Below are 16159 nucleotides of genomic sequence, written 5' to 3'. Positions count from 1 at the left end.
AAATAAAAAAATAATCTAGAAGTAAATTTAGATTATTTCATTTTAATGTATATATATATATGACTAAAAAGATTAGTGTCAAATATATTATAATAATGTCATAATTAACTTACCACAAGAGGTCAGCCTCTATCGTGTAACGCATGTTGAGTTTACGATCTCTGTTTGACTGCTGTGTACCGCCTGGCCAGCAAATCCAGTTCGTTCATACTGTAAAGGTTTTAATTATGCATACTAAGATATGGCTTTCATGCATATTTTCTACATACATTTATTATTTTATCCCACTACAATAATTATGACAATGGTTATTATGGTTATAATACATTACAGAGTGCATTATTCCATAAGATGCACTGACAGAACACATGAAATAACGTAAATAAAAGAGAAATGGTCGCAGTAATATATTAATACAATTCCCAGGCAGCATTAATGATAAGGTTCTAAAATGAAGTTGAATCGAATTTAAATAGTTTCTGATATAAATGGTTTCTGCAAAGTAATTTTATCATTTAAATATCATATCGCCATATAATACGTGACGATACGTGACACTCATAAGCGACAGTGATGTCATCATTACGCGCCACTTCAACAGAATACTGAAAGCTGAACTTTTAGGCTGTGCGTGTTGTAATCAAAATAATATGGTTTATGTTCGACTAAAATGCGTCAAATAACTTATATTTTCAGATAAAATCGCAAGTAATATGTCTACTATCATTTACCAATGTAGCTCGAAATCAGCACTAAGTAGCAGCCATCTCGTTCATTTGCTGGATCGTTAGCTGTTCAAGCTAACGTTAACTGCTGTGGCGAAATCGCAAAACATTGCGATCATGCCACAAATTTCAATCAATTACATTTTATTATGCGGGCAATTCTTATTGCTTCTGACAGTGCTGCTTTTACAATGCTTCGATGGGATTCATTCTCAAAACTCAACCGAGCCACCCGGAAACACTGTAACGACCAGCAAACCTGTTGTTTTCAGCGAACAACCCGAAGAAAACGTGACGGAGAGCGTTATACCTACCGAGACATCAAATCATACGGAGCAGTATGAATACAACCCTCCATCACCGGTTGTCCTTTGCCGATATCTGTAAGTAAAAATCCCCATTTGCTCAAGTATGCATCTTATTTTGTGTAAACAGCATCGACTCGAATTTCATTGGACTCTGATTGTGTGTGTGATGTTTTAAGCCAAATCGTGGTCTTTTTGTCATTTAGACCAGATGAATTCATCATCTGTCAAGATCCAGTTGACCACGGCGGAAATTCCACAGCTTTTCATGAACTGGGCTACGGATGTGTAAAGGCACGTCGAATACCCAAATATTACTGTCCCAGCATAATTTATTTAATCACAAAACTTAAACGTTATTTAAATGTAATAATTAATGGAGAAAACGAGTTTGATTCTTTTAAAAAGTCATCCCACGGTGAGACCTCAAGATTTTGGTTTATAAAATGCAAATGCAAATTTAACGCAAAGGGTGGATGACAAAATTAATAATTATAATAATAATAATTATTATTATTATCAAAATGAATTAATAATTTAAACAGTACATTTGCTTGTAGTTTGGAGGTCAGGCGTACAAAGACGTGAACCATACCCAGGTGTTATGCTCCGCATTGGATGGGATAGAGTGTGCTGGACCTAAGGAGTTTCTCAGAGGCAATGAACCTTGCATCAAGTAAGTAAACACACAATAGTGTGATGTGATGACAGGCATTGTGGCCTGTGATTTACAACGTAGTGATTTGTATTACCAGTTTGTTCCACAAGAGTTCAGTCAAGTACTTGGAAGCCCAGTCAATGGGCCAGCAGCATCCATCTCTGTGCCTGATGTAGCTGCTGTTTAAATCTTACATTTTAATAAACATTTGAATAGCCATATTAGTGTATAATAATCTTTACTCTGAACGAATACTTCAAAAACAGTGATTCAATTAATTTGTCACCAGTCTGTTCATTACTTTAAATAACTTGTGTAAATTAGCACATTAGTAACAGTCCCTGTTCCTTTTCTTATGGAAAGCCTCATTTGTTTTAAAAACGTCCTTGTCTCTGATATTTAAGATACACAGGACACTACTTCATCACCACTCTACTGTACTCGTTTTTCTTGGGATGTTTCGGGGTCGATCGATTCTGTCTCGGGCACACTGGGACTGCAGTAGGAAAGCTGCTTACCCTGGGTGGACTTGGTATCTGGTGGTTTGTGGATCTCATTCTCCTGATAACAGGGGGATTGACTCCTAGTGACAGCAGCAACTGGTGCACCTTCTACTGACTGTGGTTAAAGTGGCTGTATCCGCTTTATCTTGTGCTCACCTGAACTAATTGAAAACCAAAATGTTTCGTTGAATACACTGTCTGCATGTGGGTTTACATGGACCTTATTTGCATCATTTGTAAAATACTGCTTCTCTTTATTTTTTGTAAAGTCTTCATGTGAAGAAGTGCTGTAAATAAATGTCATCTTATGAGTGTTAAACTCTCAATAAATTAATATTAAAGTAATTAAGAATAAACAATATAATCTTTTCAAACTGCACTATAGGACACTTTTCTTTATTGTTGTACGGTGTTGTTTCGAAGTGCATCCTGTCACTATGTGATGTTCTAAAATGTTCATCAAGTGTCGGGGATGTGTTGCATACTGTGCAAAAACAATTGCAAAGATGTTGTTTAAGATGAACACCTACAAAGGGTTGTCAATGGACAGATGTTGTGAAGCAGCTTGCACGGAAAATGTTGATAGTTACTAGATTGTATTAAACATGGATCCCTTGGCAGCATTCCCATGGCTTTTATCACAAAAGCAGTATACCCCACAAATAGGTAAAACACTGTGTTGAAAGTTTCCTTACTATACAATTTTATGTGCATTGTGTGTGTCCCTTGTTCATGATGTATGTGATTTATTTGTCTACTGAAAGAATGGGGCACTCTGGGGTATGTTGCAAAACATTCATGTTTATTGCTTTATAATAATGTTGTTATAGTTCAATAAGCAATTTTAGCTTTGTTGCAAGCACACAAACGACTTGGTGCTTTTAAAAAAAGCAGCAGGTAGTAATTACATGTGGCTTGTATGTTGAACACGTGACTGATGATCAATTTGTATTTGAATTCTATTCTATTTGAAAATCCTATTCAAAAAGCTTTTTTACAAGTTATTATGAATTTTATGAACATTTACAAATCAGTGCTTTATTTAACCAGACCATATGATAAGTATTACAGAATGCAACTGCAAACTTTGCAATTAAAAGATAACATGACACAGGAGATTATATACTGTACAGTGTGTGTAATAAAACAAGACCTGCTTATATGCTTATCTTGCATATAAAATGGAAAGATTATTGTAGCTTATATGTTGCAAAAAATATACCTTTTGCTTATGCATTTCTATCAAAACAAGTTAACATGGCACATAACAACACATAATATTTGATACAGTAATATCCTTTTCAAGTAATGTATGCTTGGATGCTATGGATATGCTATGGATGATGCATTGCTTAGAGGTGTACAAACCCAAAGCAAATCTGCACAGCAGCTGCTCAGACCACTTCATCAGGAACCACTGTTAGTGTGATTTCTTCGTTGGTGCGCCTCATCACGAGCGACAGACTTTCACCTGACTGTACAGCCTGACTCACATCTTCTGTAGAATGAACCGCTTGTCCATTAATGCTGATTATCACGTCGTGGCTTAGCAGACCAGCACTAAAAAACAAAGTTAAATATTGTCATTTTGAATATTGTTGCTCTTTGTTATTGTACCATGTTGTACAATTCATAGAATTGGGTTCATCATTTTACATGTATAGCATGCAATGGCTAATCAGACTTCAATGTAAAATTGAAGATCAGGCATTCTGTACAGATCTTAAGTAGCAGAGCGGGTTGGTGGAGGCATTTGGTAAACCATTAGTAAAGGCTAAATAATGAGCAGTACTGTTTTTTAGCATTTATTAACTTTGTTAACATTAGTTAATGCCAATACAATTGTTCATGTAAGTTAACTGTGCATTTACTAATGTGTAAATGCTGAAATGAACATACAAAAAGATGCTAAAAAGAAGCATTTAATAAATGCTGTACAAGTATTGATCATTGTTAGTTCATCTTAACTAATGCATGAACCAATGTTAACAAATACAACCTTACTGTAAAGTGTTACCTACAACACCATACCACAGGGGGTATGTCATGTTTTAGAGGATAGATGTTACTGGAAAAGTGTAGCCTATTCATTGGGCAAATATGCAAAAACCCCTGTGGTATAGCAGTAGGGGACATAAATCCTGATTTGATTGAAGGTTATGATGGTATGAGAGTGGCCTCTGGGTCCAGATGAGTGAAGAGAGAAGTACCGCTGGGGCTAAGCAGAAGGTGCAAAGCATATCCCATTACCTATATGCAGCTGTCCCCGGAATAACCTCATACACATACACCCCTGAGCTCACATCTGGGAAGCTGCTCTCCCTCTCTCTGAGATCCCTAATCAAACTGATGAAAAAATTAAGACTTTAATGTCTTTAACATATGAACACATGATGATAATAACCAAATGAAAGTAGTTTTATTTAGATGAGCAGACAATTTCAAATCACAGAAGTCCCGTTGCATGAATACTTATAAAAGCCGATACCAGAAACACAATTTCAAAAAGCACCCAAAAGATAACTTGACATCTTCATCAAAGATAAAAAGAAACTTACGCAGCTGAAAGTTGAAGCATTCGCACTCCCATATATCTCTTTTTACTCGGCGTTCTTCCTAAAATCAAAGTGTAAGAAAACCACTACTTCAATCAAGATAAAACAAGTACCTACAACTCTTATGAAAAAGTTGGCAAACCTTTCATTTGTCTGTCGTAGGAGTCTGCGAGGAACTGGCGAATGCGGTCCGAGGGGATGGCAAATGATATGCCTGGCGTAACCTTCAATGTATTTATGCCGATGACATCTCCGTCCTTGAAACCGCAAACAGGGAGTACAACATTGAAATGCACTGAAATGAACGAACAGCTACCTTGAGACACACAGGGGACGGTGGTCATCGGTTTACTGAATTAATTACACATTAATGGAGAATACTGCATATAGTGTGAGGTCATTATTTAAACAAGTGAAACTTAAAATCTGGAATAAGGAAAACAAAAGGATACTGCGTTTAAGTTACTGCGCATAAGTGAAGCTAAACTCAGCAAATACATATATCTGTTTGGTTTGTTTTTGTGCTTTGGCGTAAATCATGCCACACTGTTCCATTCCAAGTATTTTATAGTGTGCGACACATTTTAAATAATTTTTTCACAAGTTCCCATTGTGCACTATAAATGGAAATATTTTTATTGCAAAGCCACATGCACGGTCGAGCCTGAAGCGTTTTCAAGGGTGCGTGTTGTGTTTTCTGTTATGAAGATCAATAGAATATTATAAACCAGTGCAGGTAATTTGTCGGGCTATACTACATATCCAGATGGAAGCAGACGTTAAAACAGCAAAGGCTGCACAATGAGAATCCACGAATACCAACATTGAATGTTGAACAAATAAAAACAAGTTATAACCTTGGGGGCTGTTTTATTAGCTTAAATAGAGATGCACAAGATGTCTGCTACCAAATAAAAGAGAATAGTTCTTACCAAGTTAACAAGGGGTCCTCCTGAGTTTCCGTACTGTGAAGCAAACACATTTTTAGAACATGAAAGGGATATTTCACGCAAAAATTTAAATTCTGTCATCATTTACCCACCCTCATGTCATTTAAACCTGTATGACTTACTTTCTTCTGCAGAACACAAAAGAAGATATTTTGAAGAATGTTGGTAACCGAACAAAAGCAGTACCCATTGACTTACATTGGGTTTGTTTCTGTATAATAGAAGTGAATGGGTAGTTGGGTACTGCCATTGTTCGGTTACCAACATTCTTCAAATGATCTTCTTTTGTGTTCTGCGAAAGAAAGTAAGTCATACAGGTTCGAAGTGACATGAGGGTATGTAAACGATCACAGAATTTTCATTTTTGGGTGAACTATCCCTTTAATTGACTTATTTAAGCAGCACTCAATTGTATAGGTTGTATAGAGAATAGTGTGTTTACATTGATAATGGCATCTGTCTGGATATAGTCCATATCTGAGTTCTGCAGGCCGAGTTCATGGCCTCCTCTGTGGGTCGTGCTGATGATACCCGTTGTAACTGTGTTTTGAAGGGAAAATGGACTTCCCACAGCCACCACGAACTCCCCTGGCCTCAGGTCTGATGAACAGCCGAGCAAAATCACGGGCAGGGGAGTCTGTAAAAATAATGAAAGAAAATATATTATACTTCATTTCTTATGAACGTATTAGCCATCTTGATAATTATAATAATTTGAAAAAAATGTCGGTGTCTTATCCTCTGTGGAGGATATATGATCGTCTCTGGACAGGACAACAACTTAGTATCTTTAGTATCTGTGCTCTGTCGCCCCCTCAAAAGCGCGTAATAAGTTTTCTGGAAATGTTTGAAGCCAGCGGCCAGTCTGAGCCCGAGCCTGCCCCAGCCTGTCTGTGCTCAGTAGGGTGCATTTTTATGGCTTCAGGCTGATGGACCAGGCTTGATTACTAGTGTTCCTAGAGCAAGACGCCTTTCTCTGTCCCAACCTTGACTCTGCGGGCTACTGCTGGGGGCCTGAGCACTGCAGAATAACAGATCTGCCATCTGCCAGCACTTTCCCCCCAACTTTCCTCTTCTTTCTGAAACCACAGGCTGCCGTACACAGTGTGGTATTGAATTAAAGTGATTACCAATCATTGGGCTACATGCTGTTGCTATCGTCTGGGTTATGGCGAGCTGTTATTGGAGTTGGCAGTGGATGTATGTCCTGATCAAAGGCTGCCGGTACAGGCGTTCTTAGGAGTAAGGTGGTCCTAAATCAGTGTGTAAGTGCAGTTTTTACCGGTTGAGCTGTTTTGTGTTTATATCTGCAGATATTTCAGGGCTGTGTGCAGGCTTTGTTTACAAAAGCAGTCTGTCAGTTCCAAATTGACCTGTTATCCGTGACGCGGTCACGCACGAAGATCGAAAATAAGCATAAACTGGGAATTCGTACGAATGGGACCAATTTTCTGCAGAGCAAAAATGAACCATGTCAAGAAGAGATCTTAACCTAATCTTGTTGGTGATGATATCCACATGGATCTGAGTCAAAAACTAGAAAAGAGAAACTGTTTCTTAAGCAACCAAGAGTACACTCTTAAAAATAAAGGTGCTTAAAAGGTTCTTCACAGCGATGCCATAAAATAACCATTTTTGGGTTCCACAAAGAACAATTCAGTCAAAGGTTCTTTAAAGAACCATCTCTTTCTTACTTTTTTATAATCTGAAGGACGTTTTTGAAGCAGAAAGGATTTTCGGACGATAAAGGTTCTTTATGGAACCATTTAAACAAAAAAAGTTCTTATGTGGCATCGTGAAGCACCTTTATTTTTAAGAGAGTAGAGTGACTAAAGTTAGATGTTTGAACTCTATACTGCAACTATGTTTTGGATTATCTTGGTTTACTCACATCTGAGTCAATCTTAATGAGAGCGATGTCTAATTTTTGATCCACATCTTTTATAGTGGCATCATAGAGCATCCCACTGTTCAGCTCCACTTTGACACGTTGCTTGTTGGAAAGTACATGTGCATTGGTGACGATCCAGCCATCCTCTGACACTATGAACCCAGAACCACTAGACACAGCAACCTCTTGGTTGGAATATGGGAGTCTGGAAGGAACAGCAACAAAAAAAGATTTGCAGTTTATAAATACTAGAGATGCACCGATACTAAATTTCTACACTGATACGTTAGTCAATTATTCAGAGTGATATCTGCCAATATGATTCTGAAGATTACATTCTTATATACTCCTTTAACTTTCGGAATGTTATTAATTCATATAATGACTATTAATATTGAACATCAAACTGGTGATGTTTCTCAACATTTTTTATATACGGAGCACATATTTACGGCATTTTCTTTCCTGTTTTGATTGATTATTGGCCGATATATCGGTGCGTCTCTAATAAATACATTATTACAAGAAAGCTCATACTGGAAGATTTTGAACCACAATATTTGATTTAATTGAAAATGTTTACTTTTTTGCGTTTTCTTTTTCGATACCGATATATATATAATTCTTTTACATTGTTTATTTTCTTTTGTTTTCTTTGTTATGAAATGTTAAATATGTTGCAGCTGTTTAAAAATGTGTGGTGATGACACGTTGCTTATTTTTCTATTAATCTATTATATTAAACATATGTTCTTTCTAAAACATTGTTTATAAAATGTGTACTCATTTATATCTGTTGTAGATATAGACATATAGATAGGCATATGTAGATGTTAATTTAGGCAACAGTCTATAGCTGTTGTGTATGTTTGATGTATGTGTGTAAAAGAGGTCAAAAGTTGTTTGTTGTGCAATGACAATAAAGGTGTCAGAATTCTATTCTACAAAACCAACAGGCCCTGGATGGCTGGACTGCAGCATTTTTTTAAAAGTAATATTCATATAGTTTGTTGCATGCATAATTATCACATTTGTATGTGATTAAATTGACATTGTTATTTAATAGATAACACAAATAAGAAATCATTTTGTTTTATTGTCAGCTGGTAATTTTTAGAGGGGCTCAAGCAAAATCCGGCCCCCTAGCCTTCCCAGACCTGAACACCAACAGTTGCCATCTCATTCAAAGCTGAGCCAGACATTTGAACAGTTTTTTCACTTATTTTTGGACCTCTGTCTTTGTACAATTGAATCCCTTCTGAAGCATTCATTCTGCGCTAAGAATACCCAGCATTTAACCAGTCAGTCTCAGCATCTACTAAACAGCCACCACCATCTGTCCTTACCTTCGGAATAGTTCTAGATGAACCACAGCAGGGACAATCTTATCCACCACATCTGCGATGAAGTTAAATTTGTAGCGCATGCTGCTCGGATTCCGAGAACCTATTGGAGCAAACAGAACATATGGAAAATTGCACAACTGTTAAGTACATTAGCTGACAATGTGTGTTACAAACTTGCATAGTGACATCAGATCAGCTGTAACATCAACTTTAGAACTTTCCATTTTTAGTTCACAAAAAAATCCTGCAACATTTTTAAGTAAATCAAAGAGCTACATTATTTACATCGAAGTTTAGCCTTGCATATCTATAATGTCATAATGTAGCACTTGTTCATTTGTACATCAACACACAAGTTGCGTGAAACAAGCAGTCCTGTGGAGCTCTTCGCTTCACCCTGCTATCTGAATGCACCGGGGGAAAACTTGTCAGTCACACATAGTGTCTGCATATAAATCGATGTTGGACGCTTATCTTTAGGTCTGTGGCAGCTGTCAGCAGCTGTGCTCCTCTGAGAGAAAGACATGTACAAGCTTCTCTGGGCTAAACACAACAGGTAAACAAATAAAACCCGTGGTTATGATGAGTCATTGGACTCATTAATCCATCCACTTTCTCATTTTTCTGTCAAAGTAGCATTTTAAATGTAATGTTACGTAATTCACGTGCTATTTTATTACTAGCTCAACATTCCTTGGCTCCCAGTTTCAGAACTGAATTACATGTGACATAATGTTTTCCATCCCTTTGGGGATCCTTGAATTTGGCACGGCATATAGTTCACAAAACATACCACATGATTTTCATAGGATCATATATCCCAGGGAATATCTGTCAAAAATAAATCATTTTCGTTCTCAGATGAGATGCCAGAGAACATTTGTGTGTATAAAAGCAGGGGTTTTGTGTAAAACATACACCACAGAAACAAAGAATATTTTTTTATATTTTATAAAAGTTTAATCAATAATTACTTCAGATACTTGAGCTCACCTTCCAATTTCTATAATTTATTATCATGGAGCATTCGTTTTCTTTTTTATACTTCAAACAACATCCCTGATGTACCTTTATATCTTGAAATATTTTTGATTTAATTGTTCTGGTCTGGAGAATGTGATTCAACACTCACAGTGTAGTCATTTTCTCTGACTGTTCTCATATCAGTTGGAATGATTGTGGTGATGATATGATTGTGCGGTTGTGCAGAAATCACACGTTGATATTGATCAACGCTCAGCTAACACCACCAGCAATTATAGAAAACAATAAAAATAGTCTATCTGTGCATTTGTACACCGCTCACAATATGGAGACCATTTGACAGACTGAAGAATGACAAAAAAACAAACACTATCATTTGCTTATCTGATACCCAATTGACACGAGTGATGGGAAAAATTATGCCACAGATATCAACAGACTATGATACTGATCTATAATACAGAATGCAACAGTTTATTGTTGTCAGGTGTGCATCTTTACTTATTGAGGCAATAATATTCCATAATAACACCCATATATTTGCTACCTGACTTGGCTTGTTACAACAAGTGCTATAGACATTGAGCCAAACACTGCTCCTGCAATATGTAATTTTGAACTGATATGTTGAAATGTATGCTATCAAAGTTCTCTTGACATTGAAAAACATTTGAAATGCTGCGCCTCTTTTACTGCAGAGGTTTGCGGCTGGTGCCATAAATCTATTATCACATAAATGCCTCTTTTTACTTTTTTATGAGGGGCTTTGCTTGAATTTTGCACGAAGCTCCAGCCTCAAGATGTACTTAGTCTTTTGCAGTATACCCATTGAATGACTTTTAAATGAAACCTTTTCATTATTGATCAAAATTATTGTGTGACTTCAGGGACATTTATGGTAAACATCAACATGTCAAGATCCGAAGATCTTTTAGATAGGCTACGTGTTGATTTGTCATGCAGAATGTGGTTTGGTAATGCATAGTTATATGAAATAGTTCATATTTCAGTTCATATTAATATTAAATGTACACCAATTTTGTAAAGAATAGGCTAGCCTATATCATTTATGACACGTAAAATTGCGTCACGCGCACATACTTAATTTTAAGTAGCCTTTATTTTATTTTTTAAATTGATTGCTAAAGTTGTATAATTGCTAAGCTTCTTCTGCAAATAAACCTCTTGGGGACGTTGGTTAATAAAAGCCTAATAAAAAATGTCCACTTGTGATTAACTTCTGTCAGGTTGGCCATGTGTAGGTTCCCCCTTAGCGGTTATTTTCTCACCAGTCTCGCAGGGCCCTCTCTGGATGAAGATGACAGCGGGTGTGCCGCTCAGCTCAGCCCGTCTGTTCTCCGCTTTCAGTCGACAGATACTGGGATAAGTTCTGCCGTCGCTGCCGCACACCGGCTCGTGCGAGTCGCAAACGCAGGTGCCGCGCTCGGCGGCGCGCCTTCCCGGTGGATGTTCACAGGTCATCCCGTGACCGCAAACTCCGTGTCCACGCCATCCGCAAGCATCCCCCTCTCCCGCCGCGCAAACCGTGCAGCAGCCGCAGCTGTCCTTCACCACGCCGAAAAAACAAGACTCCAGAGCTGACGGGCAGCGCGATAGATCGCACACATCTGGGCATATTGCCTGTCTCTTCCGCAGATTACGCGCTTGCACAACAAAGGCCATAAGTAGATAGGCCAACAATTTCCACATGGTGAAAAATAATCTCTTAGAAGGAGAAGGTCAAAAAGGTTGAAATGTCTTTTGAGTAAACATCAGATGCAAATACTAAGCTTTGAGAAGATCAGATGTCCTCTTTGGCAACTCCATGTGTTTAAAATTTTCCAATTTAATCCCACAAATTTTTGCATATTGCTTAAATGTCATATTTTATAACACTGGGTAGGTAGGTAATCCTCTGTGTGTTTAAGGGACAGCATGCAGTATCTGTTGGAATGCAGATCTTATAGGAATAGTTTGGAATTCTCAGGAGAATAATTTAGGGAGGAGTTTAACAGTTACCTCTTTGTGAGCTTCTGAATGAACTGAAAACATAAAAGTTAATCAGATAAGTAATATCCTGTCTTGGGCACTTTTATAAATGCCTTGGACCTTTAGCAGATTGACTTTTTATAATCTACATTTGACAGTAATGATTGTACATATACTTATAGAATTCCAATGAACATCTGTTCTTATTTAAGCATTTAATCATTCTGAAAAAGAGTATTTTCTTTTTGAAAAATCGCTTGCAGCATTCTTTAAGTTTGCTGTGCTCACCTAGCGTAGCTGCTGTTGACATCTAAACAACTGCTCTGTAAATGATAGGAGGTTGTTATAGCTTAGAGCAGCAAACATCATGTTGCTTCTGATCTTGCCTGCACGGCAGCATTTTTCTTGCCTCGCTCTTGCTCCACCAAGTGAGGTTGCATGAATTTTGCTGACTTGAAGTGAATGTCAAAATTTGATGTGGATATGAAAGAGTTTTATAGTTCAAAAGAACGATGAACATGAACACTGACAGTTACAAGGGAAAACATCTCCATTAAAGAGACAGGGACTATTCTTCTGAACATGAATCATACAGGTTTGGAAAGACATAAAGGTGACTAAATAATGCTAAGATTTTATTTAAAAAATCCTTTAACATGTTCGTGTTACAGTTCTGATAGTTGCATGAAAAATATGACAAAATCCAGAGCAAGAACTATGCTATACATGCAACAAGCTATACACGAGGGTTGAACAAATAAATAAACGGTTTCTACTAAATTGTGTTATACTGTGTGTAAATTGAACCATCCAACTTTTATGTGACTAGAATAGTTTTGTGTCTGGGGCTAATGAAGAGAAATATGCACAGCATAGACGCTCATATTGAGAAATTGACCTTTTAAAGGACTTAGCCAAAATGCTTTGTGTCTCTGAATGGCTATGCTGTTTATATTCTGCCTTAAAATTTCTCAAATGCATAACCTATTAGATTTGAGATATTTCACAAACACGATTGCATGACCATAATTCATATTGCCTTTAATAAACATTTTGCTATATGTAATAAAAATAAACAAGTTCAGTTTTACAGTGCATGCCAGATGACATTAAAGATTTTACATAATATTTTTTTAAACCATCTTTTCACTTTAAGAGCTATTATACTGTAGCTTTCCTTGGCACTAATGAGTTATGTGTGAATTGCTTTCCATATGTCCATAATATTGACAGACTGACTGACACCTCACTTAATCAAAAGTCTGACAGCCAGTCATTTTGCTCATTCTTCAACCTCTTTCATTCGGCTTTTGTGCAAATCCATTGTATTTCAAACGGAATGCTCATAATTCACAAGCCTGTTAGAGAGTGTGAATAAGCCCTGGGTCAATTTTCTAACTAGACGTGGCCCAGTTTTAAAAGTTAGAAACTCATTGAAAAAAGTTTTTCTATGTCTTTGATGTGATTTTCTTAGAACAATTAAAGTGCCTCGATCTGCTGCAACTTGACTATTGCTTACTTGTCTGTGAAGATACTCTGATCATTAGCCAAACCCACCATCCCCTTTGCACAATTACATCAGAAAATACAGAAAAATATATATTTGACAAATGTTTAAACTTTTTTCATTCATTTTTTTTATATTCATTTTATGAATTGTTGTCTGAGACAAAGTTGACACTTAAATTAGACAACTGAGAATGCCATTAAGTCTTCTAAACGATAAGAGAACAACCTCTGAGCAACCAAAATGTCCTCTGGGGATGAACACATCATTAGCAGTGTCCTCACTGCACTTCTCCAGTGTAGCTCTCTCTGCCGCTATTGCACCAATAGGGGGCAGTGGTGATCTTTACTCCATTAAAAAAATAAATAGTGATGGTGAGATGAGATGAGATCTGCCTTGCCCTAAGTATGTTAATCACAAAGACTGCTCCTTTGTTTACCTTTTATCAACATGTTTTTTTCAGTGGCCCTCAGTGGACTAACTAGACACATTTTAAGTGTCAACATGCATTACATTACAGTAGTTACGCCTTCTTGAATCCTTCAGTGCAAGTGCACAAATCCAGTTCTATGAATCACAAACTAAGATACTCGTGCACTCACATCTTTTGCTACGATTGCTGCAGTAAATATGGTGCAAAACACATTCACACACCTGCACCAAAACCATGCGTTCACAGACGAGTTTATGTGAATTCATGCAGTGAGAGTTGAACGCTTGTCAAATATTTTCTCACAAATTAAAGGTTTTATTCTTGGACATCTTTCTAGCACAAACACAAGAACATAACTACAACTGCTTGAATCTGCTGCTGCGAGTCTCTGACACAAGTTCACACACTCTCTCATTTTGCACCACATATCTGTGTGATGTATAGAGCAAAAGTGATTTGTGCTCTTGCAGAGTCCAAACCAGCTAGTTTTGACGCCCAGCAGGTGGCGCCCTAACGCGCAAGTGATGGAAAAGTCCGCGAGAATCATCCCGAGCTGCTTTTTTTTGTGAAATCACTAATCGTCATAGAATACATTGGTTTAGTTTAAATAAGTATGCTGGTCAGCTACATTGACAATCCCTTACGAAAATTAAACAAAATCACTTTTGCTCCATACATCACACAGATATGTGGTGCAAAATCAGAGAGTGTGTGAACTTGTGTCAGAGACTCGCAGCAGCAGATTCAAGCAGTTGTAGTTATGTTCTTGTGTTTGTGTTAGAAAGATGTCCAAGAATAAAACCTTTAATTTGTGAGAAAATATTTGACAAGCGTTCAACTCTCACTGCATGAATTCACATAAACTCGTCTGTGAACGCTTGCTTTTGGTGCAGGTGTGTGAATGTGTTTTGCACAATATTTACTGCAGCAATCGTAGCAAAAGATGTGAGTGCACGAGTATCTTAGTTTGTGATTGTAGAACTGGATTTGTGCACTTGCACTGAAGGATTCAAGAAGGCGTAACTGTTGTGTTGTGTTTGCGGGAGAGAAAAAAATCTACAAGTTTGCAACTTCAAATTTTGACTTCAAATTTACTGATACACATGTGTGGCCAACCTCTACAACTACAAGTTCCACTCTCACAGGCACTCAGTTGTTTTGCACAAAAAATACCTTCATACTGTAAGGTGCACACGATGATACACAGTCTGTGGGAAAGCAGTTAGCGCTTTAATTATTGTCAATGGTTTTAGCAACAGGTGTGACTCTCAAATAGCCTCGTTCATACCCCTGCTGATAAAACAACAGAAACCATCACAGAAATTCTTATGGTTTTCATTAATATACCATTATGAACCATTAGCTTTTTCCATTAAAACAATTACAAAATAATTTTTTGTAGTGTGTTTTAGGCATTAGGATTATTCTGCCAGATGACACTCCAACAATAGAATCTATCATTGGTTTCCATTAAAGCCAATATACAATTCCGATGATAACCATTAATCCATGCTTTTTTTGGGCAGGGTTGTATTTTTTAACAGGAATGTCTTTCAGGAACGGCTCTGTTACTGGCTGTAAGAACGTTTACCCAAGACAACCTAATTTCACTAATGCATTTGTCCATCCAAACCTAACGACAGTAAGTTAATGGTTTGCTTCTAGAAGGAAGAGCTCTGTCCCCAGACTCGGCTCGATCTCTAAACTTGATAAAATGAGGTAAATTGGAGTAGAGGAAGATAGCTCTTACCGAATTTACGAATTTTGGAGGAGCAGGCTAAATCGCTGTTGCGTTAATTTATTGTCATACTCCAACGGTTAGCGCTGCGCACTGCGCACTAGCGCCACATAAACTCTCACCGCGCGAAACTCTCGCGATAGCTCGAACACCTGCGTTCTTTACGTGTGAAAGCACACATTTAACTCAATTCAAATCAGTCAATAAATTAGTATAATCAATGCGCAGTTTCATCCGTCAAATCTTGATTGACCTACTGTGGATTTTAGTTTTTTAGATATGTTTTGAGAAAAGAGTCTTAGTAATGGAAGCAGTTCCAGTGGAGTTTGGCGTCTAACGTTAAATCTAAAACCATTGTATGATACAGCTCATGTCTTCCATTCTGTGAGTTAACGTTACCTCACAAAACATCAAACACACATGCACAGACTAGACTGCTTGTATTGTACGGTGATACTGCATGTGTTCTCTTTCATTCTGTTTGTATAGAATAGTCATGTTACTTACAGCAAATAAACCTACCCAGGTCATGTCCATAGGTATGTAACTTAAAGCAAATAAACATACACAGGCCA

At 37.3% G+C, this 16159-nt stretch overlaps 2 protein-coding genes across 2 annotated transcripts; one reads left to right on the top strand and one right to left on the bottom strand.

Moving 5' to 3' along the window:
- The first annotated feature begins 579 nt into the window (after nucleotides 1-579).
- On the top strand, nucleotides 580-2565 carry tm2d2 (TM2 domain containing 2). The gene is made up of 4 exons (XM_057328292.1): nucleotides 580-1108; nucleotides 1237-1324; nucleotides 1591-1706; nucleotides 2093-2565. Exons 1-4 carry the CDS (start codon nucleotides 843-845, stop codon nucleotides 2304-2306), a joined length of 684 nt encoding a protein of 227 aa, XP_057184275.1. The 5' UTR covers nucleotides 580-842; the 3' UTR covers nucleotides 2307-2565.
- An 895-nt stretch (nucleotides 2566-3460) lies between these two features.
- Nucleotides 3461-11627, bottom strand: htra4 (HtrA serine peptidase 4). The gene is made up of 9 exons (XM_057328280.1): nucleotides 11207-11627; nucleotides 8934-9033; nucleotides 7588-7792; nucleotides 6139-6333; nucleotides 5679-5711; nucleotides 4889-5003; nucleotides 4750-4807; nucleotides 4442-4537; nucleotides 3461-3751 (listed from the first exon to the last, which is right to left on the bottom strand). The coding sequence occupies exons 1-9, from the start codon at nucleotides 11625-11627 to the stop codon at nucleotides 3586-3588; spliced, it is 1389 nt and encodes a 462-aa protein (XP_057184263.1). The 3' UTR covers nucleotides 3461-3585.
- Between the last annotated feature and the right edge of the window lie 4532 nt (nucleotides 11628-16159).

The sequence above is a fragment of the Triplophysa rosa genome, linkage group LG2 (genome assembly GCF_024868665.1).
Source record: "Triplophysa rosa linkage group LG2, Trosa_1v2, whole genome shotgun sequence".
NCBI lineage: Eukaryota > Metazoa > Chordata > Actinopteri > Cypriniformes > Nemacheilidae > Triplophysa > Triplophysa rosa.
This window is presented reverse-complemented; position numbering and strand designations above follow the sequence as displayed.